Source organism: Gopherus evgoodei, chromosome 2 (assembly GCF_007399415.2).
Source record: "Gopherus evgoodei ecotype Sinaloan lineage chromosome 2, rGopEvg1_v1.p, whole genome shotgun sequence".
In the NCBI taxonomy this organism is placed as follows: domain Eukaryota; kingdom Metazoa; phylum Chordata; order Testudines; family Testudinidae; genus Gopherus; species Gopherus evgoodei.
Window position 1 is genome coordinate 115,809,530 of NC_044323.1, and position 27,310 is coordinate 115,836,839.

Consider the following 27,310-nt stretch of genomic DNA (forward strand, 5'->3'; position numbering starts at 1 on the left):
AATGGAGAGAGATAACTAGTGGTATCCCTGAGGGGTCAGTACTGGGACCATTACTGTTCAACATATTCATAAATGACCTGGAAAAATGGGTAAACAGTGAGGTGGCAAAATTTGCAGATGATACAAAACTATTCAAGATAGTTAAGTCCAAAGCAGACTGCGAAGAGTTACAAAGGGATCTCACAAAACTGGGTGACTGGGCAACAAAATGGCAGATGACATTCAATGTTGATAAATGAAAAGTAATTCACATTGGAAAACAATCTCAACTATACATACAAAATGATGGGATCTAAATTAGCTGTTAACACTCAAGAAAGATCTTGGAGTCATTGTGGATCGTTCTCTGAAAATATCCACTCAATGTGCTGCAGCAGTCAGCAAAGCAAACAGAATGTTGGGAGTCATTAAGAAAGGGACAGATAATAAGACAGGAAATATCATATTGCCTCTATTAGGGATCAGCAACCTTTCAGAAGTGGTGTGCCAAGTCTTCATTTAGTCAATCTGATTTAAGGTTTTGTGTACCAGTCATACATTTTAACGTTTTTAGAAGATCTCTTTTCATAAGTCTATAATATATAACTAAACTATTGTTGTATGTAAAGTAAATAAGGCTTTTAAAACATTTAAGCAGCTTCCTTTAAAATTAAATTAAAATACACAGCGCCCCGGGCCAGTAGCACGTGTGCCATAGATTGCCTACTCCTGCTCTATATAAATCCATGGTATGTGCACACCTTGAATACTGTGTACAGATCTGGTCACCCCATCCCCAAAAAAGATATATTGGAATTGGAAAAGGTACAGAGATGTGCAACTAAAATGATTAGGGGTATGAAACAGGAGGAAAGATTAAAATGACTTGGAATTTTCAGCTTAGAAAAGCGACGATGACTAAGGGGGGATATGATAGAGGTCTATCAACTCTTGACTGGTGTGAAAAAAAATGAATAAGGAAATGTTATTTAATCCTTCACAGAACACAAGAACTAGCAGTCACCCAATGAAATTAATAGGCAGCAGGTTTTAAAACAACCAAAAGAAAGTACTTCTTCACACAACATAAACTCAACCCGTGAACTCTTTGCCAGGGGATGCTGTGAAGACCAAAACTATAACAGGATTAAAAAAAGAACTAGATAAATTCCTGGAGAATAGGTCCATCAGTGGCTATTAGCCAGGATGGGGAGGGATGCAACACCATGCTCCGAGTGTCCCTAGCCTGTTTGCCAGAAGCTGGGAATGGGCAACAGGGGATGGATCACTGATGATTACCTGTTCTGTTCATTCCCTCTGAAGCACCTGGCCTTGACCACTGTCAGAAGACAGGATACCGGGCTATATGGACCATTGGTCTGACCCAGTGTGGCCATTCTTATGTAAAAATTAATTATAATAATAATAAAGCTTAGTACAGAAAGTCCCCAACATATTGACCTCTCAAGATAGCAACGATGTGAGATAACAACCTTGGCAAATAATGTATTTTAAAAATCTTGGCCATATTTATATTTATATAAGTTTCCATTCCCAGTCACAAATCTAGCATTCTGGAGCAAAGTCACTAAAATATAGTCCAACAAACAAATGATATTTAACATGCCCCTCACTTTCCCCTCCACCGCACCCCACTCACCAGTGCTGTCCTTGGTTAGTGGAGACTCAGAGTTCAGAGGTGCTTTCACGTGAGTTCACTTCCCAGGTGGGGGACAAGAAGGCACCTTGCTTTTTTCCTCCAGCTGCTCACTGTTCGCCCTGGCCACTGTTGTTCGTTGTGCCACCGTTCACTCCATCGCTTTGTTGCCAATGGCCCTGCGCCGTCACCTTCTGCTGCCACCTACCACTGTGACCTCTGCTAGTTGGTCTCTTGAGGTTCCACCCAGCTCTCAGTGATTTCAGCTAAGCTCTCAGTAGGGGAAACTTCACTGCTAGTGCACTCTGGGCTGTCTCTTCCACAGAAACACCCTCCCACAGCAGGTCTAAGCATTTAGACCTGATTATCAGTCATTTCAGCTGTAGTGGTCATTTAACAAGACTATCTATGGAGCCTAATCAGCTTTGTCTTTAAACAGTGGAGAAGGGCAGGTCAAATAGTACTTGTGACTCAGACAGACCATCAAGCCAAACACCTGTCCCCACCCTCTCTCTTGACGCCTTCAATCAGCACAGGCTAAGTACAGTTCTACTGCCCTTTACCCATACAATAAGAACAACAACATTTCATTACCCACCCCCCGACCCCCCACATTCAAGTGATTTGTAACCCAACCCCAGCCAAAATCTATCACTTGGGCAACACAGCTCTGTTTGCTGGACACCTAGGTAGATTAGGTGTGAATGCAAATACAATCTGGTTCTGAAGCATTTTCCCCCAGCTCATCACTAGCTGTCAGGGAAAGCTCATTTAGACTTTGCTTACAAATCATAATTTGAAATTATTAGGTTGGCCAACATCACTGAAATGAATGCACTGACATTGTCATAAAAAACAACCGCTGTATAGAATGTCAGGGTTGGAAGGGACCTCAGCAAGTCATCTAGTCCAACCCCATGCTCAAAGCAGGACCAATAAGGAAGCTAGTCTATGTTCATACTTTTCAAATCTATTATACTTTTTCAGATACTTATTTTATCATACACTTTAAAAGTATGTATTAATGTTTCAATCTCAATTCAAATTTCCAAACAGTTACTAAATTGGCATGTAACTAGTTCACAAAACTCAGGGGGGTGGTGTTGGGAAAATTCAGGGGGAGCATAGGGAAATCACTGGCTGTGGCTCCCCATAGCTGCCTTAGCCTGGGGTGGAGCCTTGGGGAGGTGAAAAGTGGCCGGGCCAGGCCAGACCCATCCACTTTCAAAATGTGGGAGGGCTATGAACCCCTGACCCCGCCCACTTGCTTCCAGTGCCACTGGCCCAGGGCCTCAGCCACATGGGAAGCAAGAGCCACAGCAGAGCACGGGGGGAACCAGGAGGGGGTCTGGGAATGGAGTGTGGGCGGGGCTATGCAGGCAGTTTGGGTACGCTTAGCCTTCCCCCGTCTTTGATACTCGCCGCCCATGATCACCAGTGTCCGCCATCGCAACTTATCAGGGTTGTTCCCAGAAGCAGTGGGAAGTCAACGTGATTCATGACAGTTCTGACAAATTTCCCCAAAAGAATCTAAATAGCAGAAGTGAAACTGATCAGTGCCTTCTCATCTTTGTGCAGCTGCTGCTTACAGAGCTAAGAGCCAGTATATATACTGTGTCCTGTGGCACCTTATAGACTAACAGAAGTATTGAAGCATAAGCCACTTCATCACCCATGAAAGCTTATGCTCCAATACTTCTGTTAGTCTATAAGGTGTCACAGGACTCTTTGTCGCTTTTTACAGATCCAGACTAACACGGCTACCCTTCTGATACAGTAGATACACTGGGGCTGCTAGTGGATAGCATTGCATCTGTTGTATTCAGATGATATTTGGAAAATTATTTTCATTTTCTAAAAGGTCCTTATGGTTATGAAAATCAAGTTCTGGAGAAAGGCCTGGCAAGGGAATGAGTGGATTTTTCAAGCCCTATCAATATATGGGGAATTTATTTTTGTGAAGTTTTCAGAAAGATCAGATCTGGCACACAAAGAATTAAGTGATAGTATTACTTGGATGATTACCACTTTTACTGTAATGCTTTTCTTTTTTTTTTTTTTTTTTTTAAAGTCTTCACATATTCCAATAAAGAGCTGTCTACAGACTTCTACCTTTCCTTATCTCAACAATCATCAGAAAAACATGTGGCTGCAAAAATAAATAGCTGTGAATAAATTAGTGAACAATGAATGGCTCTTTTATGCTAAGGTCTGGAACACTTTATGGTTTGCCTAACTGTTGGGAAAGGGACTATCTACAATAAGTTTCCTATGACAATGAACAGACTGTTTACTTATCCTCCCCCCTTTCCATTACTCTTCAACAATATTAACATCTGATAAGGATGAAAATTAGGAACTATGTATAAACTAACACACCAGATTGTAAACTTTTCAGGGGAGCGATTGTGTCTTCTTCTCGGGTCTGGAAAGTGTCTAGGCACCCTTTGGACACAAACCATAATCTGAAATAATGTTAGGTGAAGATCAGCAAATCTTCTCAAATGTTAATCTGAACATAAGGACAGTTTGCAGACCCCAAGGAAATACTGGTCCCAGGCACTTAAATTCGTAAATTTACCCTCTGTAGGCAGGAGCCGTACAATTCCCCATTATTCAATGAAGACCAAAGAAAAGCAAGGCAAGAGAGCAGAGGAGAGTTCTGTGTTTTTTCCACCTTACTATCCACTCTGATACTGCTTGGAGTGTTTTATTGTGGCCAGGACACTGACAGCCGTTTGCTACTGAAACTTCTGTGTTCTCATCAGATCACGGTTATTTTTATGTCATGAATTTTTTCTTGTGCAACAAGTACCCCAATGAAGGTGTCCAGTCAGTAATTTTTCCATAGTTTAAATGTTTCATCATTTCCTGGTGCTGTCAAGCGTTTTCTGTTGGGTGAGGATTAGAGGTCCAGGGCAAACCCTGAAGAATAGCCTCTATGTGCAGTGTGCCTTATATCCGAATTTTCTAAAGGCTGTACCAACCAGCGTGTAGTATGTCCAGACTCTAATTCTATAAGCTAACCAGCTCAAAGACAGCAGCTCTTCTCTGTGGCAAGAAGGGTGTCCTCAACCACTGTTCCATCTCCTTTCCTGTCCTGCTCAACTCATGCCTCCCATGTACCTTTGTTGTCCATAATTCTGGAATCATCACAGACTCCGAACTCCCTTCTTCTCCTGAAAATCTGCCTTATCACTGTGGTGACTTACTATCCAGTTACTCACCCCTTTAACATTGTGCCAGATCTTAAAAGTCTTGTTATCTGCAGTTGGAGTTGGAGAATGAACACAGGGATGGAGTGGACTTGCTGCAGTATAGAATAAGGGCCCTAATGCTGTGCTAACTTAGTTCACTTTGTTACAACTGTTGTTTCTTACTCCAGTTGAAGTAATCTGCATTTACTTGAAGGCATGACTGACTTATCTTGATCAGGAAACAAATCACTACCTCCACAACAATGCCCATGATGTTACTGTCTCTACTCCACCTCTGCTGAAACCCTCATCCATGTCATCGCCATAACTACTGCAACTCCATTAGCCATGGCCTACCCAAGTCCCAGCTCTCCCGATTCCAGTCCAGAGACGGCTGATGCTTTCCTATTCTTCATGTACAGAGCAGCACCACTTTATCTCCTCACTTTCCTCAAATAGTTCCACTGTCTCCTCATTCATTTCAGGCTCCAGTTCAAAATACCCATCCCTGTTTACTAAAACCCTACATGGACTTGTGCCAACCTTTCTCTTTGCTTCTGCTTTAAACACTTTCTTATCCAACACCTGCCTCCTCTTTGTCCCCTCACATAGCTGGGTCCAGGAGTCTCCTCTCCTGCAGCTCATCCCATCTAGAATAAGATTTCACACTACTTCTCATGCCTCTTCTACGTCTCAATATTTTGAAGAAGTATAGGTTCTGCTGACGTCCCTGCCAGATCATGGTCCCTGTCCTCCTTCCTGAGAGACAAAAGCAAGTGAAATGACACTCTGGTTACTTACTTGTTACCTACCAATGGAGAGACAGCCACCTGTGCTCCAAAAAGATGCCACTGAGAGAATTTATGGTATAGAAAGAGCACAGGCAACATCTTACACATCTGTATTTTCAAAATGAACTATACATAATGCTCCTGCCTGTTGCACACCTTTAAGGCACACCTTAGAACACAGATGCATAGGATGGTCATTATTTCTCTTCTGGTGCACTTCTGGGCAGATGGAGACACTCTGCCATACACCTTAGGTATTCAGCAGCCAAGTAATGTATGCTCTCTTGTACGTAATGCCTGAACTAAAATACTCACAGCGCTGCCCCCTGGGCTTCAGATAAGTCTTTATCTTCTTTAAATAATCCACAGGAAAATATAGATCAGTTTAAGCCTCTAGAAGACTATTCTCCTCATCCTTACTATTACACTAATACTTCAACAGAAAGAAAGCTCATTATGCACATGCGTGTATACACACACCCACACCAAGCTTCCCAGGTAAATCAGTGAGCTCAGCGGTTCTCAGCTGGAGGTCCGTGGCACCCTGGGGGTCCGCAAGACTTTTCAGGGGAGGCGCAGAACCCCCTGGCTTAAACCTGGTGCCCCAAGACCTGGCAGTGGCGCAGAGCAGAAGCTGGAAGCCCTGGCACTTCCCCCCCAGGGCTGAAGCCGGGAGCAGCAGAGGAGCCCTGGCATGTCCCCCAACCCAGGGCTGAAGCCGGCAGTGGTGCCCCCTGCCGAAGCTGGGAGCAGCGGGGGAGCCCCGACGTCCCCCCTCAGAGTGCACCTCTCAGGCTGAAGCTGTGAGCAGCACAGGGCTGAAGCCCCGAGCCCTGGTGTTGCCCCCACAAACTTACCCAGAGTGGGGTAGTCCTTACCCAGAGTGGGGTAGTCCCAGGGGCATCTCCCCCCATCTCCTCTTCCCCAGTCCCTTTCAGGCCCCATACTCTGGCCAGGTCATAGGTCAGAAGTCAGAGCCAGGCAGTGCAGGGCAGCTGCTCCTCTGGCTGGTGGTGCCATGGAGCAGGCAGTTGTGGCATTCCCCCATCTGCTGCTGGTGCCCAGGGTTGTGGCTGCTCCTCAGCTCCCAGACATCTTTGACTGCTCATGCAGCCAGTAAGAGCTGCCTGGGTGGGGGGACCCGGCTACAGGGAGGCAGAGCCTTTGGGAAGCAGCCACCGCAGGAGGAGCCTTCCCAGCACACAGCCCCTACCTACACCCTCCCTGCATCCTGAGCTACCCTCTGCCCACACCCAGCCCCTAGTTATCCCCTCCCTGCATCCTGAGTGGTTTTCAAACTTTTTGAACTGAGTCTCCCCTTTGAGTTATATTTTTTGGTTGCATCACCCCTGGGTGGCCTGCTGAGGTGAGTCAGGGAGTGGAGGTGGCACTCCCTTCCTGGACCACATTGTGTGGTGCAGCCCTGCCGTCCCTTCCCCAACCCCAAATAGAAGTCAAACTATGCCTACGCCCAAGGATCCCCCTTACCATCCCGGAGCCCCGAGTCCCTCCACCCCCACCCTTGCTGGGCACTGGAGTTTTTATAGCATGTCAAGGGGGGCCTCAAAGAGAAAAAGGTTGAGAACCCCTGAGTTAGATAAAAGGCATATGCTAATCCAAATGATAGAGGGATCAATTAGGTGACAAGTTTTAAATTAGGGTCCCTCGATCTAAAACATTTAGCTATAAATAAAAATATTACTGAAAGAAAATTCTGCAGTTTAATTAGAAGGTTTACAAAAAGGATAATGCACGGAGGACAGTAACAGGTAACCTTAACAATATTATTTGAATGTAATCAGAGCATCTAATTACCCACCTTGCTCTGGTTGGGTAAGATTGTTTACTGGCTAATCAAGCTATTTATGGATAATTTAAAGTTCATCTCTGCTTATTAGGATGTTTTTTTTGCTGAATTACTATGACTGCCAATTTCTCCAAAAGCCTTCTGATGCAATTGTAAGAGAGGATAATGACATTAAGGATTTCATAAGGAGACTCCAGTAATTTTATTAACTGATTTTCATCTCTCTAATTAAAAGTCTTGTGTTCAGCTGTAAACATTTTGAAAGTGGAGGCTGGGGCACTGGATTCAGAGCTACATTTATAGTCCTGACTGTGCTAAAAATTAGTACAGTGCGCACCTGCTCTTTTATCTCTGCACGGCTTGCATCTGCTTCATCTTTTTAAGATGGTCTGAATTCTGATGATAAGATTCATTGCTGATAAATTAAAATAGAATATTTTTGCTTGTAAGTAATAAATGTATCATCATTACCTCTGGACCAGGGGACAAATTGGTAAAGGAAGCAATATCAGATGCTTCAGTACAGATGATGCTTGGCTGTTTAATGGAGAGCTGTCCAGTTTCCTGATACTGTAGAGCACTAGAAAAAAAGCAAGAGGAAATAAAAAGAAATGTCAGCTAAGAATTGAATTTCACCCTGATTTTACAGTCTCTATACTCAAGCAACACTTCTATTTACTTTCTGTGCAGGACAAGACTGAACCCTTATTTGTGAAAAGTGGCTTATGTGCAAGCATCTGGGTATTTATTACTTTGTAGCTAAAAGGTTCTCAGTGCCTACAGTAAAATTTCATTGGTATCCCAAGGCTGCATAATATGTAACAAGTCTGTAAGAACAAATTCCTTTTAAAACACAATTTAAAAGGAACCTTCCTTTACTTCTAACTCATCATTAGACGTATAAAACTAAGTTGAGAGAAAGTCAACTTAATCTTTTAAACCCAAAATTACAAAATATTTTTTACTAGACTTTAATTTCTGAAATGGCTGATTTGGAAGGTCTTTGTCATGGCAAAATGAATCACTTGATTTTCCTCATTTTCATTGTCTGGCAATATGATTCAATGGTCCAAAAAAGGGAAGAAGTTTCATGTGGAAATTGACCATTTGCTATAAATGTGAAAGAACAAGATGGGCTAATAGCAGAGCAGCACAAGAGGCCACTAATTAAAATGATCATTTCTAGGGCCACTGCACGCTAGATACACAAAGGGAAAGAGAGGAAATTCTAATATTATGCAAAATACTAGCCAATATTTCTAGAACTGGGTGCTTAAATTTAAGCACTTAAATCCATATTTATGGTCTCCGGTAAGATGTTCGATTTTCAGAGGTGCTAAATACAAATATTTCTGCTTAAAGTCAGCAAGACTTGTGAATGTTTAACTCTGAAAATCAGGACACTTATGTACCTGGATAATTTAGGCAATTCAGTTTGAAAAATCTGGCTGCTTCGCACTTAGATAGCATCTTTCCTCAAGTGATCCTGAAGTGCTTTGCCTACAGTCATTACGTTTCCTAACACCTTATGGAGGCATTACAGCCACTTTACAAATTGATCAACAGGCACAGAGTACCACAACACATATAGTATCCTCTGCTGGCCTCACCATAGAGATATGCTGCCAGCAATTTAGCAGAAAGCTCCAATTCCTATCTTACTGGAAGTAGTGATGCAGAACAGAATCAGGCAGAACAGTGGATTGTGAGAAGATCTCTGTGGTACCACATCTTAATACTATCAGTAAAAATCTTTGCAGTTCTCCCACTGCAAAGACACTTCCCTGATCAGAGATAATTTCATATAATGTAATTTTATAAGTACAGTTAAAAGTATGGTATCTTTACTTCCTTGATTGTGGGATACAATACAGGAAGTAACATTTCTTTAAACAAGTGGTTTTGTTAGGGGTATCCATTACCCATATGCCTCTCTTCTAGAAGACAGGTTTCAGAGTGGTAGCCATAGGCACCAACTCTGTGGGTGCTCTGGGGCTGGAGCACCCACAGAAAAAAATTTGTGGGTGCTTATCACCCACCGGCAGCTCCCCGCCCTGCCTCCCCTGCTCCAGCTTACCTCCACCTCCACCCAGGGCTGGCTCTAGCCATTTCACCGCCCCAAGCACAGCGGCACGCCACGGGGAGCGCTCTGCCGCTCACTGGTCCCGCGGCTCTGGTGGACCTCCCTCAGGTGTGCCTGCGGATGCTCCACCGGAGCCACGGGACCAGAGGACCCTCCGCAGGCATGTCTCCGGGAGGTCCACCAGAGCCGCCTGCCGCCCTCCCGGCAATGGCAGAGCGCCCCCTCACGGCATGCCATCCCAAGCTCGCGCTTGGCGGGCTGGGGCCTGAAGCCGGCCCTGCCTCCACCTCTTCTGCAAGTGCACTGCCGCATCCTGCTTCTCCCCCCTCCCTCCCAGTGCTGCAATACAGCCGATTCTCAGGGCAGGGACAGAGGGTAGAGAAGTGGGAATGCTGCGCACGGGGGGAAGAGGCAGGGCCAGGGCGGGGGTTTGGGGAAGGGATCCAATGGGGCAGGGAGGGGACAGGGACTTTGGGGATGGGGTTGGAATGGGGATGGGGAAAGGGTGGAGTCGGGGGGGGCCAGGGGCGGGGGCATGGGCACCCACTGGCACTGAAGAAAGTTGGCAATTATGGTGATAGCCGTGTTAGTCTGTATCAGCTAAAACAATGAGGAGTACTTGTGGCACTTTAGAGACTAACAAATTTATTTGGGTGTAATCTTTTGTGGGCTAGAACCCACTTCATCAGATGCATGGAGTGGAAAATACAGTAGCCAGGTATAAAAACACAGTACATGAAAAGATGGGAGTTGCCTTAATTAGCATTGACTCCCCACTTGGTAGGGCAGCTCCCATCTTTCCGTGTGCTGTGAACCAATTTAGTTTAGTGGAGAAGTTCAAGGTTAGTTTAAATCCCGTGACACAGAACGTGCCATGAAAATACCTGGTTTCACAGCATTCTGCTCTTACATGTACTTTTGCTGCAGGAGAACATTACATCAGAGTTAACATTATAAAACCGCAGTCTTCCTTTAGTGTTATTCTCTATTGCTGAGCTATAGCTTGAGTCAATTAACAGTTCAAAGGCAGCCAATACAAAATATTTGGATTGTCATGAATACTTTCCAAGCCTCAAGACAAAGAAAATGCCTTAAAAAACCCAACAACTTTACAATAGCAGTTAATTTTGATATTGAAATCAGTGACGCAGAGGTTACATATGCCTAATTACAGAGCATGTTTGCGCACACACCGCTGAACACCAGGCTGTTATATAATTCACGTTGTTAATGGCCAATTAGTTTTAATTTTTACAAGCAGCTGAAACAATAATTCTTCAAAATACCAGTGTTATTTCATCCCCTAAGTATGCTGCTTCAGGTTTTGTTGTATCTTATCATCGGAGAGTTAAATCAAGCCTAAAGGAGTTATATTTCAGGTTTCAGAGTAGCAGACGTGTTAGTCTGTATCCGCAAAAAGAACAAGAGTACTTGTGGCATCTTAGAGACTAACAAATGTATGTGAGCATAAGCTTTCGTGGGCTATAGCTCACTTCATTGGATGCACGCAGTGGAAAATACAGTAGGAAGATATATATATACACAAAGAACATGAAACAATGGGTATTACCATTCACGCTATAATGAGAGTGATCAGTTAAGGTGAGCTATTACCAGGAAGAGAGAAAAAAAAACTTTTTTTGTAGTGGTAATCAAAATGGTCCACTTGCAGCAGCAGTTGACAAGAAGGTGACAGGAACAGTATGGGGGGAAATAAACATGGGGAAATAGTTTTACTTTGTGTAACGACCCATGCACTCCCAGTAGCATTGCACTGCAAGAGTCAGGACCAGTGGAAATTAAAGTGGCACAAATAAATGAAATCAAAACTTTGATTCTAGAATTTTTCCATATTTTTTCTGTTTTTTAAATTAAAAACAAGTTTCAGTTCTTCTCTAAGCACAGAGAGAATCAGCTATCAAAAGGGAAAATGCCATAATTTGTAGAACTTTAAATCAAATGTTTACTATATAAAAGCATTAAACAATTACACACAAAAAAACCCACCCCTGTTATTTCTTTCTTCCCTCTCTATCTATTATTGCACCACTAAAATCAATATCCAGCCATTCAGTTTGTGTCATCCATAGATGTGAAAACATCCACAAAGCACAGATAAGCATTATTATCCCATTATCATCATCTCCATTTTACAGATGAGGAAACTTAAGAGCAGAGAGGTTAAGTGACTTGCCCAAAGTCACATAGCAAGTTCATGAAAGAGCTTGGAGTAAAACCTATGTCTCCCAGCATACAGTCCAGTGCTATATCAACTGGTCCATGCTACATTTAGAATATAAGCGTTTCAGGGCCAGGACTCCTTATCCATTTGGCAGCACCTTACAACTGTACTAGGGTGACCAGACAGCAAATGTGAAAAATCAGGATGGGGGTGGGGCGTAATAGGAGCCAATGTAAGAAAAAGACCCAAAAATCGGGACTGTCCCTATAAAATCCGGACATCTGGTCACTCTAAACTATACAGAGAGATAGGAATTTATGAGACTGCAAACACAGTTAATAAGAGCTCCCATTCTACTTCAAGGAGAAGATCCAATGATTTCAGCTCTGCATTTGAAAGCGTGATAAAGGCAGGAGAGTCTGGAAACATTATTACATTCACAGTGTTAAATTAAGTTCTTTTACAAGAATATTATTAAAAAAGAGAGAACAAGAGAACAGACAGATGTTAAGTATTGTTGTATATGTTTTAATAAAAAAGATATTAATACAAATGTTAGGGCTCAGAATTTATAATTTATGGTAAATCAAACTCAGGATACAATAATACAGATGTTAAAGGAAAAAGCAATATATGTGGGAGTTTTAAAATCACTGTGTGTACGATGGGAATTCTATCTAAAATGTTATTTAAAAGAAGAGGCGCAAATATAATGGAGACATGGCATCTGGCTGCCAGAGGTGTCTCACTGCTTTTAACAAAGGGTAATATATTGAGTGAGAGCAGACTTGGCACTCATGGGTGAGTTTATTAATGTAATGAGAACATTAGGTGAATGAACAATCAAAGGAAAAGGGGATTCTGATCACTGAAAAAAGATATTTCTAGTACAATCTATTTACAGGAAACAAAGGGATTATAAATATCTGAATACTTCTTGGACACAGATACCACAGGTTTCGGTGGGGCAATCTAATAGAAGAGGGGTGGCAATGCTTTTTGATAAACACTTCCCTTTTATTGTTTCAGCACAGCTCATAGATACAGAGAACAGATGTATTTTAATTAAGGGGTCCTTGAATGGTAAAACTTCTCAACTTATGCAATGTACATGCTCCCTATCACGGACAAGCTTCTTTCTTTCTTTATAAATCAATTTTTGGGAAAGGGCTATTATTCTAGAGGGGGTTTTAACAAGGTGTTTAGTCCCACTTTGGATCAATTAAATATACACACAGGGCATGCAGGAAGAAAAACAAAAAGGCCTGGTGACTGAATAGAGCTTTGTTCTATGACCCCATCTTAGAATTAAAAAGCTAGAATATTTCCAGAAATATATAGAAGAAAATGACAATGAAGGGGATCAATAAGATGTTCTCGGGGATGCTGAAAGGTAATAATAAAGGAGATCCTTATAAATAAAGCATCAGACCTCAGAGAACTCTTGAAGAAGAGAGCTTGGTTAAAGAACTTTCTGTTTTCGAAGGTAAACGTAAGTCTACAGGATCTAAAAGAGAGTATAAGAAAATAATTCCAGTACGAGGGAAGACTAACCGGCTACAAACAGGTAAGGATGAGCAAACACTTAAAAACATTAAACAAAAATATTATGAAAAGGACAATAAAACTCTCATGCTTTTAGCCAGAAAGTTAGAAAAGAAACGGGATAAATCAGCCATCCCTCTGATTAGAAATAAAAAGAGAGATTTAGTAACTGGCATAAAAACAAATTTCTGAAACATTGTCCACACTTTGTATGTTTCAGAACATCCAAATCCTGCACTTATAAACAGATTCTTGAGAATTGTGAAACTACTTCAGCTCTTGGGGATGATGTGGCAGCTCTTGGTGGGCAAATTGTTGCAGAAGAAGTTGAAGTTGTAATTAAAAATTAAAAATCCAATAAAACTCCAGGTTTGATTGGATTTCTGGGGAGTATTAGACAGTTCTAAGTGTTGTTTAATGACATATTGCAGGGGAACGAGATAGCAGATCCATGGAAAGGGGCAAAGTCTGTCATTCCTAAAGAAGGAAATGATCTTACCAATTGTACATCACACTGACCTATTTCTTTAATTCATGTGGATGCTAAAATGTATGCCAAGGTACTAGCAAACAGATGGAGTTTCATCAAATATGTTCACTTCAAGCAATTTGGGTCTGTTGGTGGCTGGCATCTATCTGATAATATCAGAAGAACACTGAATTTGATCTATAATGTTAATTCTACCAGTTCTAATGTGCACAAATCTCTTTGGGTGCTGAGAAAGCCTTTGACCAGCTGGAGTGGGAGTACTTCAGGCAGATTTTGATAAGGTTTAGGTTTGGAAATCAGTTTTACAGGGGTACATTGGCCTTATATAATCATCCTCAAGTGCTTATTTTGGTTAATGGTCATCAATCCCCTCTGTTTAATTTGAAGAGGGTACAAGATGGAGGGGTAACAAGAAACCCTGATTGCTTTGGCAAATGGAGCCATTAGCAGTGAATGTGAGAAACAGACCCAGTAAAGGGCACCAAAACACCTTCTGGATTAGAACACAAAATAGCTTTGTATGCTAATGATGTCTTGTTATAGTTGCAGGGATCCAGAAACTTGCATTAAAAATGACAAAACAACTGACTTTAGAATCTGGACTGGTTGAGGATTCAGAATAAACTACAATAAATCTGAAATGTCAATAATTCATATTTCTAAAAAGGTACAAAAAACCCTGCATTCAGCGACATAACTTTAAATGGATAAAGAAATCTTTAAAATATTTAGGCATAAATACTATGGAGAAATATACAAAATATTTTTAAGGCAAATTACCCTCCAATATGGAATAGAACACTTGGTGGAATGGAACAAATCTGAGATTTCTTGGTTAGGGTGACCTCGATAAAGATGAATGTCCTCTCAAAGTTATTTTTGTTTCAGTCTATTCCTGTCTGTATCCCTGACAGGACATCCAAAACATGGTAGGATGCGCTATTAAAATCCATATGCAAAAAAAAAGAAAAAAGGGTGGTTCTGTATAAAGTTGTGTATAAGCTTACAAAATGGGGTGGACTAGCTTTCCCTAATTTGGCTTATTATTATTATTATTATTATTATGCAGCATCACAATTAAAAGATGTGATCAACTGGATTAATAATAGACCTTCCAAATACTGGGTGAAACTTGAAGATCGGAGCTCAAATATAGCTATTCATAGTAACTGTTGGGTTAAAAAGAAATTTAGGTCACTAAAATAAAAATTTAAAAATCACCCATTCATGCAGCTGACAGTAGCAGATTTGGACATTTTTTTTTTAAATTTCTTGTTGCCAAGGGCTTGTCCCTTAGCTACTTTAATTAATATTTCTTTGGAATAAATTCCTTATTAGCAGAGTGATTATTCATTGAGTAAGAGCTAAGATTGATTTGTTTTGATTTGAAATCATACCAAGAGGTATGTAATAATGTAAACATTGAAATATGGGATCTTTATATTTACAAGTCAAACATTTTATTGTGAAATCTGGATAGAAGGTGGCTCCATATTGGAGGAGTTAACCCAAGAGCAAGCTGAAACAAAAAGTTTAATTTCTAAGATATATACAATTTTGATTGAAAAAGATGTTGATAAAATAGGTGGGAGAGGGATTTGGACAAAGAAATTGATCTGGAGAGAGTATATCGTTAAGGGAATATACATCTTCAATTTGTGTAACTCAAAGAAAATGTTTATAAATTGCTGTATAGATGACATTTGATTCCAGTTAAGAGTCATCATATTTTTGCTTTTAAGGAGGTGCTTTGCTGGAGGAGTTGTAGAGAAAGGAGAAAATATGTGAGGAGGAGGGATAGCTCAGTGGTTTGAGCATTGGCCTGGTAAACCCAGGGTTGTGAATTCAATCCCTGAGGGGGCCGCTTAGGGATCTGGGATAAAAATCAGTACTTGGTCCTGCTAGTGAAGGCAGGGGGCTGGGCTCAATGACCTTTCGAGTTCCCTTCCAGTTCTAGGAGATTGGTATATCTCCAATTATTTTAGTCAGAGGACGGAGATGGATGGCAGGAGAGCGATCACTTGATCATTGCCTGTTAGGTTCACTCCCTCCGGGGCACCTGGCATTGGCCACTGTCAGTAGACAGGATACTGGGCTAGATGGACCTTTGGTCTGACCCAGTACGGCCGTTCTTATGTATGTGGGAACACAAATTGTGTTTACGTCCAGGAAAAAGGTGGTTTGGGAAGGAATTATTAGAAGAGATTCATGTTATGAGAAAAACCTGGCTTTCTAGAGATCCCCTGATCTGCTTACTTAATGCTCCAGTAAAGTATCTACATTTTAAACAGAACAACAAATTCATGTTTTTTAATTGTTAGCAGCTAGACTTTGTATTGCACATTACTGGAAAATGTGATTTCTCCTTCTATGGAATAATGGTATAGTAAAATATGGACTGTCCTTGTAATGGAGAAGTTTTCATGACAAGCATATACACAAGAAAAGCACTAAAAAAAGGATAGGCATTTAGAAATGTGGTCGCCCTTTCTAGTGTACTCAAAGGAGGGAGGATCCCCCACTAGCAAACCAGAATCTTCAACCAGGTTGTTTGAATATTAATCTGATCCTGAATATGTACAATGTAGCATGTAAATGTTTTATTGTACAGTTGCCTTAATAAAAAGATGGAAGGTTTCTAGCTTCAGGCAAGCAAGATAAATCAGGAATCATGGAAGAAGCCAGTCTCAACTTGCTGCCTCTATTGCAAGAAGTCATTTACTCTAACCTGTGCTCCCAGTGTGATCTGCCTCCTCACTGCTTGTACCAAATTCCTCCTTTAAACTGAGAACCACTAATGGGGAGCTGATTATATCAGAGAGGTCAGGCAGGAGAGAGGAGCCTTGGGTTGAAATCCTGGCCCCAGTGAAGTCAATGGGAGTTTTGATATAGATTTCAATAGAACCAAGATTTCGCTATATGGTGTAAGGGACTGGGAGATAAGGCCAACAGCAGAGTGCAGAGAGCATTAAGATGTCAATCATGTTGAGTGCTAGGATAACAAATTGGTTTCTCATTTGGGAGAGAAAGGGAAAGGAAGACAGATTTTAAGCCCTCCAGCACAGCGCTTTATGGAGGAGTACACTCTACTAGGCTTATCATCCTGGACAGCTACCCTTCTTCTATCTCTTCTGCCTCAGAAATCCCTCTCTCATTGCCTGTCTTCTGACCAGCCTATCCTAGCAGGCTGTTTGTGCTGAGCACAGCTGCAGCCAGGAAAGCAAGCTGACAGCATTCCAAGAATGGAGACCACCATTTCCACTAAGTTCCCATTGTGGAGAAGTAAATTATGAGAAAAAAGGAATACTTAGATTTTTTTTTTAAATGCAGCCATGCTTGAGATGTTACCAAAGGTGTGTGTAAAGTCTGGAGTTGGTATGGACTCTAGTCTGTTAGATCTGAAGAGACAAAAGCGTTAGGCTCCCAGGACCAAACTTATACAGGGGCCACTTTTCAATGCTTCCTTCTCAAATCTTGCAAGATGATTGTCTGAAAACGTCATAGAAAATTCAATTGTCCTCTAAGAAATTAATATGCTAAGTTTGGTGAAACAATCTAATCTTTAAGGTATTTAAAAGAGGGATTTTACCCCCGAATTTCCTACAAATCACAATATTACCTTTACTGTGAAGCTGCCACCACCACGATTTGTCTTTATATGATACAAGGTCATTGTTGCTAAATACTAATAACGAACGTGGCATTGCACCACACATGATCCCTGCGCCAGACATCACACACTGATTTGAATCGAACACCAATTTTTAAATCTTCAGACAAAAATTATTCACTGCAGTTATGCACAGCTAAGGGAGGCTTTAAACATGGATACATTCTATTTAATCTTATATTTAACTCACCCAGATTGAGATGAAACTGAAACCTCACACTCCTTTTGTTGACTTGCTAAAGACAAATCCTAAAAAAATCCAAAAAACAAACAAAACCCCCACCACGTGTTAGAATTTTGTACCTCTAGACAGTCTCTAGACAATAGTTTTGGGAAGTTTTATATTGCTTTGAGCAAATGAGGCAAAACAAATATTTGTATAATGCAATTTAAATACATTTTTAAAATGGTATGCTAATCTATTAAACAAATAAACAAACTCTACTTGTTACTGAATAAGCCTCATTCTGTGGGTGGGCAAAATCTCCTGTTTTAATATAATAATTGATCTTATTTATCCAGCACTCAACAATATGCTAGGTATCTCTATCACAGGTATCTCTCTCACTCACACACACAGAGTCTGTGCCGCAAAAGGCTTTCAATCTACAGGTCAGAAACCACATTACACAGAAGAAAACAAGAAATGGGAAGATTAGAGAAAAGCAGGAGGAATGGGTGGCAACATTTTTACAGTAGGTTATGCATTCTTCTTAAGAGTGTAGATGTTGAGGTTTCATATTAAATGTAGATAGTATCAAATGTTCAAAGCAATACTTGTACCTGAAAGTCAGACCACACGACATCTAGTAGCTCTTTGAATATAAAGATGACTACTAAAGAAAGAAGTTATTATGATGGACAATAGCATCTGCCATTTTTAAGACCAAGAGAAGAGGCACTCATTCCCACATGAATACATTATTAGACGATTCACAGTCAGCTGCAAGATTTTTGTCTTCTGGTGTTGTTGATGATACAATGTTGCCATTTATGATTTTAATCAAAAGTCATGATATCTGGTGCTTTTCTTAAACCTCCACCTCTTAGACTCAAGTGATTGAACAAGTCAGCTTTCATTTAAGGAATAAAAAAAGGTAGGAAATTTATAGCCCTCATAATTGGGAAGGAAAGCTTGAAAACAAACCTGAAGAGCTCAAAAACTGGAAAGCAAATAAAAAGAACTCCACCTTAAAAACAAAACGGAATGCTCAGAATTTTTAAGCCACTCTCATACATTTTGGGGAGCATGAATCAAAACTTCTGAATGCTAAGAGGTGGCAATACCGATGAGATAGAGTTTTAGGTTAAACTGCAGACAGTCCTCATTTTTTTATTTATAATGTTTGCCTTGTTTGCTTCTCTAGCTTCAGCTCAGAATGCTGGCATTCTGTAGCTTTTCAGCTGCTAACTAGTAACAATTTTTAAATGTGGACACAAAGCTGAATTCTAATCGTATGACCTCACTGTTCATGGTCCTTCTGTGCTTCAGCACCTCAACATTGGTGATTTTGCACTGCCACTTAGCTGGTGGAAACTTTTCAGGTGGACATAGTGAAAAAAACCAACATGCCAGAATGCACATCCATATAAATGGGTGGTGAAGGCAACAGTCCGGTACACCATCAGCTTGTTTTTTTAATTAAACTTATGCTGGATGCAAATTGGTTTTTGCAGGGGGGTTTATGGTTTAAGGTCCATCCTTCATCATGAGATAGCACTTACCAAGCATTTACCAAGCTACCTATAGTAAGACAATTCGCTGGGAAAAAAAAATCCCTTATCAGCATTTTTGCTGATTTGGTGTAAACTTTTCCTGAGCTCATCTGTTAGTTATCAAAGAATCCTTCCTTCTCAGGTGATGGAATTCCTAGATTTCTGGCCCACCATATCAATTTCCAACACTAACTTTGCAGAACTCACAGGCACCAAAAAGAAGATGGATTTCTGGATGCAGGAGGGGAACAAGATCCTACCTGTAGGGGATCCATTCTAACAGATGTATTTTCTGTGATTTCCACATCACTTTCTGGGTCCCTGGTATTCTGCGTGCGTCGCTGCTCTGTCATATACTCAAAAGTACTCAGCTTCTTGCCCACTGTTTACAACAAAGAATAATACTACAATTAATTTAAACTATCCCATGTAGCTAAGCAATATACAGCACACACACACACACCAACCCCATAGCACCACATTTTAAATAGATTATCCAACCTCCCTACACCACCCTGAATCAAGGATCCACAATGTGTATTTCTTTGTTTCTGAATTTATATTTAGCACACTTGAAAGGCCATGAAGTGGCCATTTTGTTTCATCTCTATCATCAATAGCATCTAGTCATCGTAGCACTTGGTAGAATTGTATTTCCTTATGGATATTCTGTTGTAATGAACTTCAGCTTCATCAATCATCATCATGTGGGATTTGGAATTAGAAACTGTAAATCAACACACTTATAATGATGTAACAGTGGAAAAGTGTCCCTGCAATGTTGTACAGTGTGATGCAGCTGCAACCAGTTGTTACTGGCAGAATGACAGACAGGTTTTCAAGAGGCTGCACTATACCATCTTCAGAGCACAGAAAGTCCTGAAAAGACTGTGAACACCTAATATTTCTTTCAAAAAGAGAAGATAGAGTTAAGAAGCTTCCATCTAAGCTTTGAATAGCAAGTAGAGCTGTTCAAACTGAGCTATTTCATTCTGGCTGTGTCTCTGTGTGAAAGTTCTCTTCAATTTCAATCCATGCTGATGGAAACTTTGAAGTTTCACTTTGTAATTTCCTTTTAGAAAGAACCCAATATCACTGAGTACTTCTCCACACAAAGCATGGCCAATCTGTGGAACTCATTGCCAGGGGATGTTGTGAAGACCAAAGTATAACTGGGTTAAAAGAAGAATAAGATAAGTTGATGGAGGAAAGATTCATCACTGGCTATCAGCCAAGATAGTCAGGGATGATACTCCATGCTCTGGGTGTCCCTAAGTCTCTTACTGCCAGTTCCTGGGATGACAGGGAATGGCTCACTCAATAATTGCCCTGATCTGTTCATTTCCTCTGAAGCATCTTGCATTGGCCCCCATTGGAAGATAGGATGCTGGGCTAAATGGACCATTGCTCTAACCCAGCATGGCCATTCTTGTGTTCTTAAATAAAATGCACTCAAAATGGCCAACTTTCAACACTGAAAGCAGGCCAAAAGTCTGTGCAATTTTGATACAAGCTAAAAAATTTACCCCAATTGATTGTTAATCTTAGCAACTCTGTCTACATATATGATTGGTATTTCAAGATGGTGATGAAACATGAAACCAGATGAGATTCCTGTGGTTTACATTTCAGTAAACTTTCTTTTGTCAGTTTCTACCATCCAATCTCACACAGTAACCAGATACTGGTATATTTCCCCAAGAACAAGGAAAATGTAAGGGAGCAGGAATCTGATTGCTTTTTCTCATCCATTGTCTCTGATCAATACATTTTGAAATGAACATATTGAAGGAAAAACAAGTGATTTAACTTTTTAGATCTGCTTGCTGTACCAGTAGTTCTAGCAGATTTGGAAGAAAACCAAGCCACAAATTCCTTTCTCCCCCGTTCCTAATCAACAGCAACAACAGGCCAAGTAGCCTGAAGACATGAGGGAAAAAATCCTGATACCTTCTTAAACAAGTTTTTTCACCATTTCCCATAGCAGTTTCTGTGCAGGCTGAGGCACTGCTCTAGAGAAATAGGCTGTGTACACAGACACAGAGGCACCCCTCAAAATTTTTCCCTGTGTACACACTGTCAAACCCTGTGGAGCCATCCCCACTGCAGCTGATGGCCCCAGCACCTTGCCTGCCTGGTCAGCACCATCATCAGCCCTTACCTTCTAGGCCCACCCAGCTGCAGTGTTCCTTCCCACCTTGAGAGAGGATGCAGGCTGTTGGAAGTGGGGCGAGGATGGGCAGGCCCCTGGCGGGGGTGGGGGGAAGTCCTGATGAGGAGGAGCAACACTGGCTGCCCCACTGCCCACTATGACCATGCCTCCTCCATCACGACAGAGGGGCTGTGAGACCAGAATTGAGTGGCATTGTGGCCCACACCCCCATGCACAACACCATTCACTCAATTTTGGTCCCGTTACCCTCTTTTCATGACGAGGTTTGTGGGGCCAAGGTTTGGTGGGGCCAAACCTGAATGGGTAGTGGGTCAGCTAGTGCTGCTTCTCCTCGCTGCTACCAGAGGTATATGCGATTGCAGACCCCACTGCATGGGCACCTGGAGCATGGGACCAGACATCATGAACCCCCTTTTTGTCCCCTGCGCCAAGGTTCTGTTTGTGTCAGGTCTAGGCGACCCTCATTATCCTTAAAATGGGAACATTTCTACACAAGGATTTTCAGCAAGTACCTTTGCATTCATTCTGGGAAAACAAGTACAACTGACTTGGTTAGCCTGTTTGGTAGTTCCATCCCCGGACAATCCCCGTGCCTGACTCATGGATGAACTGGAAGTGCTTGCGAAGATCTGCAAGAGTTGATAGGAGATTACTGGGTAATTCTGGCAGGTGTTTGGGGGTTTTTAAGCCAGAGTATTTTCCTTTTTCCTGCACTTGCGGAATTCCTGAGGCCATTTTCACCGTTCCCTGTTCTCACTCTGTTGTTTTTTTTGAGCACCTCACAGCCAACACAGCTGCCCTCAAGTCCGAGCTATGAATACAGTGCAGCTCTCCCTGGCTCCATGCGGGGGTCCCGGGAGGAGGGACATGTGCGGGGGAACAGCTGAAGCAGTCAGCCCAGATTTGTCCCCTAACTCTGGGAGCAGAGAAAGAGGAGCTGTGGCAGAGTTTAAACATGTGGCCAGTTCTGGGATGTTTGAAAGCACAGAAGAGGCTGCCCTGCAGCAAGGAAAAGGGCCTCTCTGGGGGGCATGAGGTTCAGGTGACTCAGAAGGGGCTCCCTGGCTTGGAAGCATGCTGCCCACAAAAGCAGGAGTTAGAGCCATAACCCTATCAATACCCTGCCCAGGGGTAGCCAGTCAGCTACAGGAGTCTTCTCCTATGAGTGACTCCAGGTCCACTTTTCTTTTTTTCAGGGCACTGTGTAGCTTTCTCTACCTGCCTGGGAGAGAACTAGACCTGTGGTGAACAAGCAAGCCCCTCATATAGAGGGATGACACCACCAAAAGTGTTCATTGTATTACCTCCACCTGCTGGCTGGGAGGTACTATTCCCAAACATCTGCACTGATTGACCAAGAATCAGCAAACTTCTCTCTAATCATAGCCTGGCTGAGAAAAGTAGCTATAAATGCAAGTATACAACAGTGTAATATTAAGTTGCACTAAAATATAACTGTTTTTTTCTTTGTCAAAGCCTTTTACATATACTAGTTTATCCTTTTTGAGTGCATTGCAACAATAAAGTGCACATACTTCAGTGCTTCAAAACATTAGAGTGGAATTATGAGTCTCAGTAGCAAATTCCATAGTAAGGGTTAAGACTTTTTCATAAAGCTAAATTTTATACCATTTGCCCTTTAACATCCATCAAAAAATGTCTTTCTCCACTTGATTTTGTATGTTTGATATCTGCCAGAGAAGAACATGTATTCTAAAGCTAGAGTTGGAATATACACTGGCCATTTAAGATCTGAAACCTCCAAACATTACTAGTATTTCATTTTGCAAAAAGTTTAACTTACTGGCCTTTCACAGTAAACAAATAAAAACAACAACAACATTAGCCTATGAATGCCCAAGTGTTGCTTTAACTAATCCTTAAGGAGAGTTAGCAAACCAGGTTCTATTAAAAACTTTGCTGGAAGGTTAACTGAATACTGTGTGCACTGTAGGGAAAAACATTCCAAGTGCTTCAGAAATTCTCACGGAATGATAACTTCTATCAAGAACCATGCATAGTTTCAGCATCCTTCGCAACTTTTATACGATGGATAGACATTTATGACTAGATCATAAACTACAGTCATGGGAGGCAAGTTTGTAGAAATTTTGGTGGTGCCCAGAACCCGCCCCCTCAACTCTGCCCCAACTCTGCCCCCTCAAACTCTGCAACTCTGCCTCCACCTGCCTAAGGGCTCTGGGCGGGGTTTCAGGGGGGAGGTCTGGGGTGCAGGTACCTGGGCTAGGGATTAGGGTGCAGGAGGGGTGCAGGCTTTGGGAAGGAGTTTGGGTGCTGGGTGCAGGCTCCAGGCTGGGGACACAGGGTGGGTGTGGCAGGAGGGGGTGAGGGCTGCAGGCTTTGGGATGGAGTTTGGGTGCAGGCTCGTGGGCTGGTGGTGGGGATGTAGGAAGGGGTGAGGGCTGCAAGGCTCTGGGAGGGAGGTTGGGTGCTGGGTGCAGGCTCTGGCTGGGGCAGGGGGTGGGTGTGCAGGAGGGGATGATGGGTGCCAGGCGTTGGGACGGAGTTTTGTCCAGGCTTCAGCTGGGGATGGTGGTTACTGTAGGTAAGGAGGGGAGGTGGTGCACGCTGGGGCCAGAGGATAAGGCTGCAGGGGAATGAGGGTTGGGGCTGAGTATGAGGGGTTCATGATGCGGGGGGCTCAGAGCTGGGGCAGAGGCTCAGGGTGCGGGGGGATGAGGGCTCTGGCTGGGGCAGAGGATCAGGGTGCAGGGGGATGAGGGTTGGGGCTGAGGATGAGGGTTTCAGGCGCTGGAGAGGCTCAGTGCTAGGCAGGATAAGGGCAGCCTGCCTTAGCCATTTTTGGATGCAGGCACTAGGACCCGGGGCAGCAGACAGCCGTTCTGCCGAAGCCATCTCTGGCAGCGGGCGAGCAGGCCGGGACTCGTTGGAGGAGGGCTGCAGGGGAGGGGGGTGGAAGGCGGAGGCTGGGACCCGCTCCAGGCAGGGACGCAGTGGGGTGGGGCGGTGGGGGGAGACCCGTGGGGGCCGGGGCCCGGCTGGGGCCAGGGCCTGATCCAGGCAGGGCCAGGGGAGAGACCCAGCTCCAAATATTGCTGGAGCAGGGCACCCGGCCCTGAATATTCCTGGAGCCCGGGCACCTTGAGCCCATATAACCCGCCGCCTATGACTACAGTGACAAATCCTGTACTGCCGGAGAGTTCCATCTGATGACACAATAAGTCACTTCCATCTCTTCTACAAAGGAGAACTGACATAAAAAAATGAAGCATAGCATTATGTTTGCATTTATAGCAAGTGATTTCAAAGGGTGATTGTGGAAAGATACTATACATTTCCTAATTTTCAAATGTTTGTTTGGAATTCAGATGTTCTAAAACCTTTATATTTAAATAAATAAATAAATAAATCTCTATTTACCACTTTTACTAAATTACAAGTTTTCTGGGAATAGAAGTTTTGTGGCTATTAAGTTCAAAGAATATTTGCAATGGTGTGAATATCATGGATATTTAATTATATCTTACAACCTACCTACACAGCCCAAACAGTTAATTTTCAAGAGGTATGTGAATATCTATTTCGACAGGTATGGATAATTTTTAAATATATCATGTTTTGTCAAAGCAATCAAAGGATGATTAAAAAAAATTATAAAAAAGTCAAAGTCTGATTCTTGAGTAGTCACGTGACTATGGCAAAACATTATCAAGAAGCACATCTGAAAAGGTCAAACATCTTGGTAATAATTATTTTAGTACTACCCCATACTCTGGACTTCAAAAAGAAAAACATGAAGAAAGCTAGGCTACCAGTGAAGTACTCTGGAACCTTTAATCTGATCAAATACAGTAAGAAGGTAAGAGAGTCACTAGAAAAAGCATAGAATGCTGTGGATTTCAATAAAGATGCACCCACGTCACTGGTAATTAATCAGTTTCCTTCTTGAAAATGAGAAACACTCAAAAGCTCCCAATTTTTTTTTAAAAAAGCTTAGGTCAAAATATCTACACAGAGAAAAAACACTACAATTAAAGTATGGAATGCAGTTTTGCAAAGCACGCTGTACAAGAGAACCTTTCAATGCTTAGTGCACTTCTTGACATACCAATATCTAGAATCCTTTTCCATCTCAGATATTTGAAAAAAGCTGGTTCTTCTCACCCCACATTCTTGCACAAACAGAAAGCACAACTGGCAAGATCAATTGGCTATATGATCAGTTAAAATGCTATTACATCTTATATCACTTCAACAGAAGTGCATTTGTGGAAGTGAGGCAGGAAGAGGTGATGATCAAGAGAGGGGTGGAAAGAGGGAAGGTTCCATTCAGAAGCTTTGAAATTACATGTACTTCATATTATTTTGAAAACCAGTTAGGTAAACAAATTTGGGGGAAAAAAAGTATAAATATTTTAAATGGTACTTAAAATATATTTAGTCTGTAATTGCAAGAAGATGCTTTAAGCGATGCATTGACACTGAATATACTCTAGATGTTCTCCCCCACTCAAGTGGCACAGAGAAACTTTCAACTTCACTGTACCTAAAAACATACATTGGATGCATTTGCATTTTAGTGTTAATGAACTGTTATGTATATCCACCAAAGCAGTGGAAAATTAAAAATAAAATAAACAAATACTAAAGAAAATAGTCTTCCAGCACTTCCGAATGTCTGCATGTCAAACAATATGCAAATAAGAATCAAGTTCTTTTCTTTGGAAAACCGAAAAGTTGAAGGGACACAAGATTACAAATATTGGTCCAATATTGACCAAGGAAGATACTGAAAGATAGTTAACCACATGAAAGTATGTATTTGTAGATTAATAGATTTTAAGGCCAGCAGGGATTATGATTATCTAGTCAAAAACCATAGAATTTCATCCCATAATTCATGCATCAAGCCCAGAAACTTCTCATTGAACTATCATATCTTTAGGAAGACATACAACTTGATTTTAAAATGCCAAATGAAGTGCATCTTTGATCCCTCTTTAGACTCTCTTAAAAGTAAACCCTTTAAAAGGAAGCAGAATTATTTCTTTCCGCTTTATAGGAAGAGTATACATTTCACTTTGTATGCAGAATCTTCCCCAGGGTGATGTTCACTCTTTGGTAATTAAGCTAATTCAAATAATCAAGTCTTTGTCTTTTTCTGTCATTGGTAAATTTTCTGGCCAAACTGCATTTGTGCATGCAAAACATAATGCATTATTGGGGATAGAGTTACCTAACACTTTCTGTTATAACTCTCTGTTCTCAGCTGCTTATAACTAACGTGCTTCAGCCATTGAGGCTGAAGTTCTCCAGACTTGGGTTTATAGATACTTAAAACAAAATAAAAAGATGGAACTTTTGTAGTCATTGATCGCAACAGACGAGAAGGATTTTCCTGAAACAATCACTGCCCATCTGCTTATAGAGAAATATTACATACAGAGGTAAAGATGAAATATCAACAAGTGTCCCAGCAGCAGAAGCGATGCCATTCCCAGGAGCACAGTGATCACCGCTATAGCCAGGATTCCAGCTGCTGTAGTCTCCGCAGGAGCAACAGGGAGAAAGGCCAACCACGTGTTGTTTTCAATGACTCCTACCAGGGCAAAGTAAAGGGGGAAAATAAAACACTTCATCCTTCTGGTAATGGAAATAGGAAAAAACAAGCTACCCACAGTCTCTCCTACAGCTCAAGTAACTCTCTCTTAACAACTGGGCTTTTTGACTGTTCTTTGCACAAGGCTATTCACCTCTTATTTGTTTTGATCTAAAAAAAAATTCTAAAACAGAACCAGAAGGATAAATAAGACTTCCTAGCTCTGTTTAATACTTGGACTACTCATGGATCCTCAAAAACTGAAGAGTGCGGGAGTGTAACAAGCTGGGGGTAAAATTTTCCAAAGCAAGTAAGTGAATTAGGAGCCTAAGTCTCATTGACAGTCAATGGGACGTAGGAGGCTAAGTACTTCACCACTTTTGAAAAATGGTACTTAGAAGTGCTTTTGAAAATTTTACCCTAAAGCACTGTCCCAGCA

At 41.8% G+C, this 27,310-nt stretch overlaps 1 protein-coding gene across 5 annotated transcripts in view; it reads right to left on the bottom strand.

Annotated features, from left to right (window-relative positions):
- Positions 1-27,310, bottom strand: part of LOC115646078 (probable palmitoyltransferase ZDHHC11) — a 99,741-nt gene that overhangs the window by 13,062 nt on the left and 59,369 nt on the right. For all 5 annotated transcript variants that reach the window (XM_030551552.1, XM_030551551.1, XM_030551554.1 and 2 more), the window contains 4 exons: positions 26,716-26,871; positions 19,378-19,499; positions 17,592-17,650; positions 7,903-8,011 (listed from right to left, as the gene is read on the bottom strand). In XM_030551552.1, coding sequence (XP_030407412.1) covers positions 7,903-8,011; positions 17,592-17,650; positions 19,378-19,499; positions 26,716-26,871 — 446 coding nt within the window. The remainder of the gene's footprint in view (positions 1-7,902; positions 8,012-17,591; positions 17,651-19,377; positions 19,500-26,715; positions 26,872-27,310) is intronic.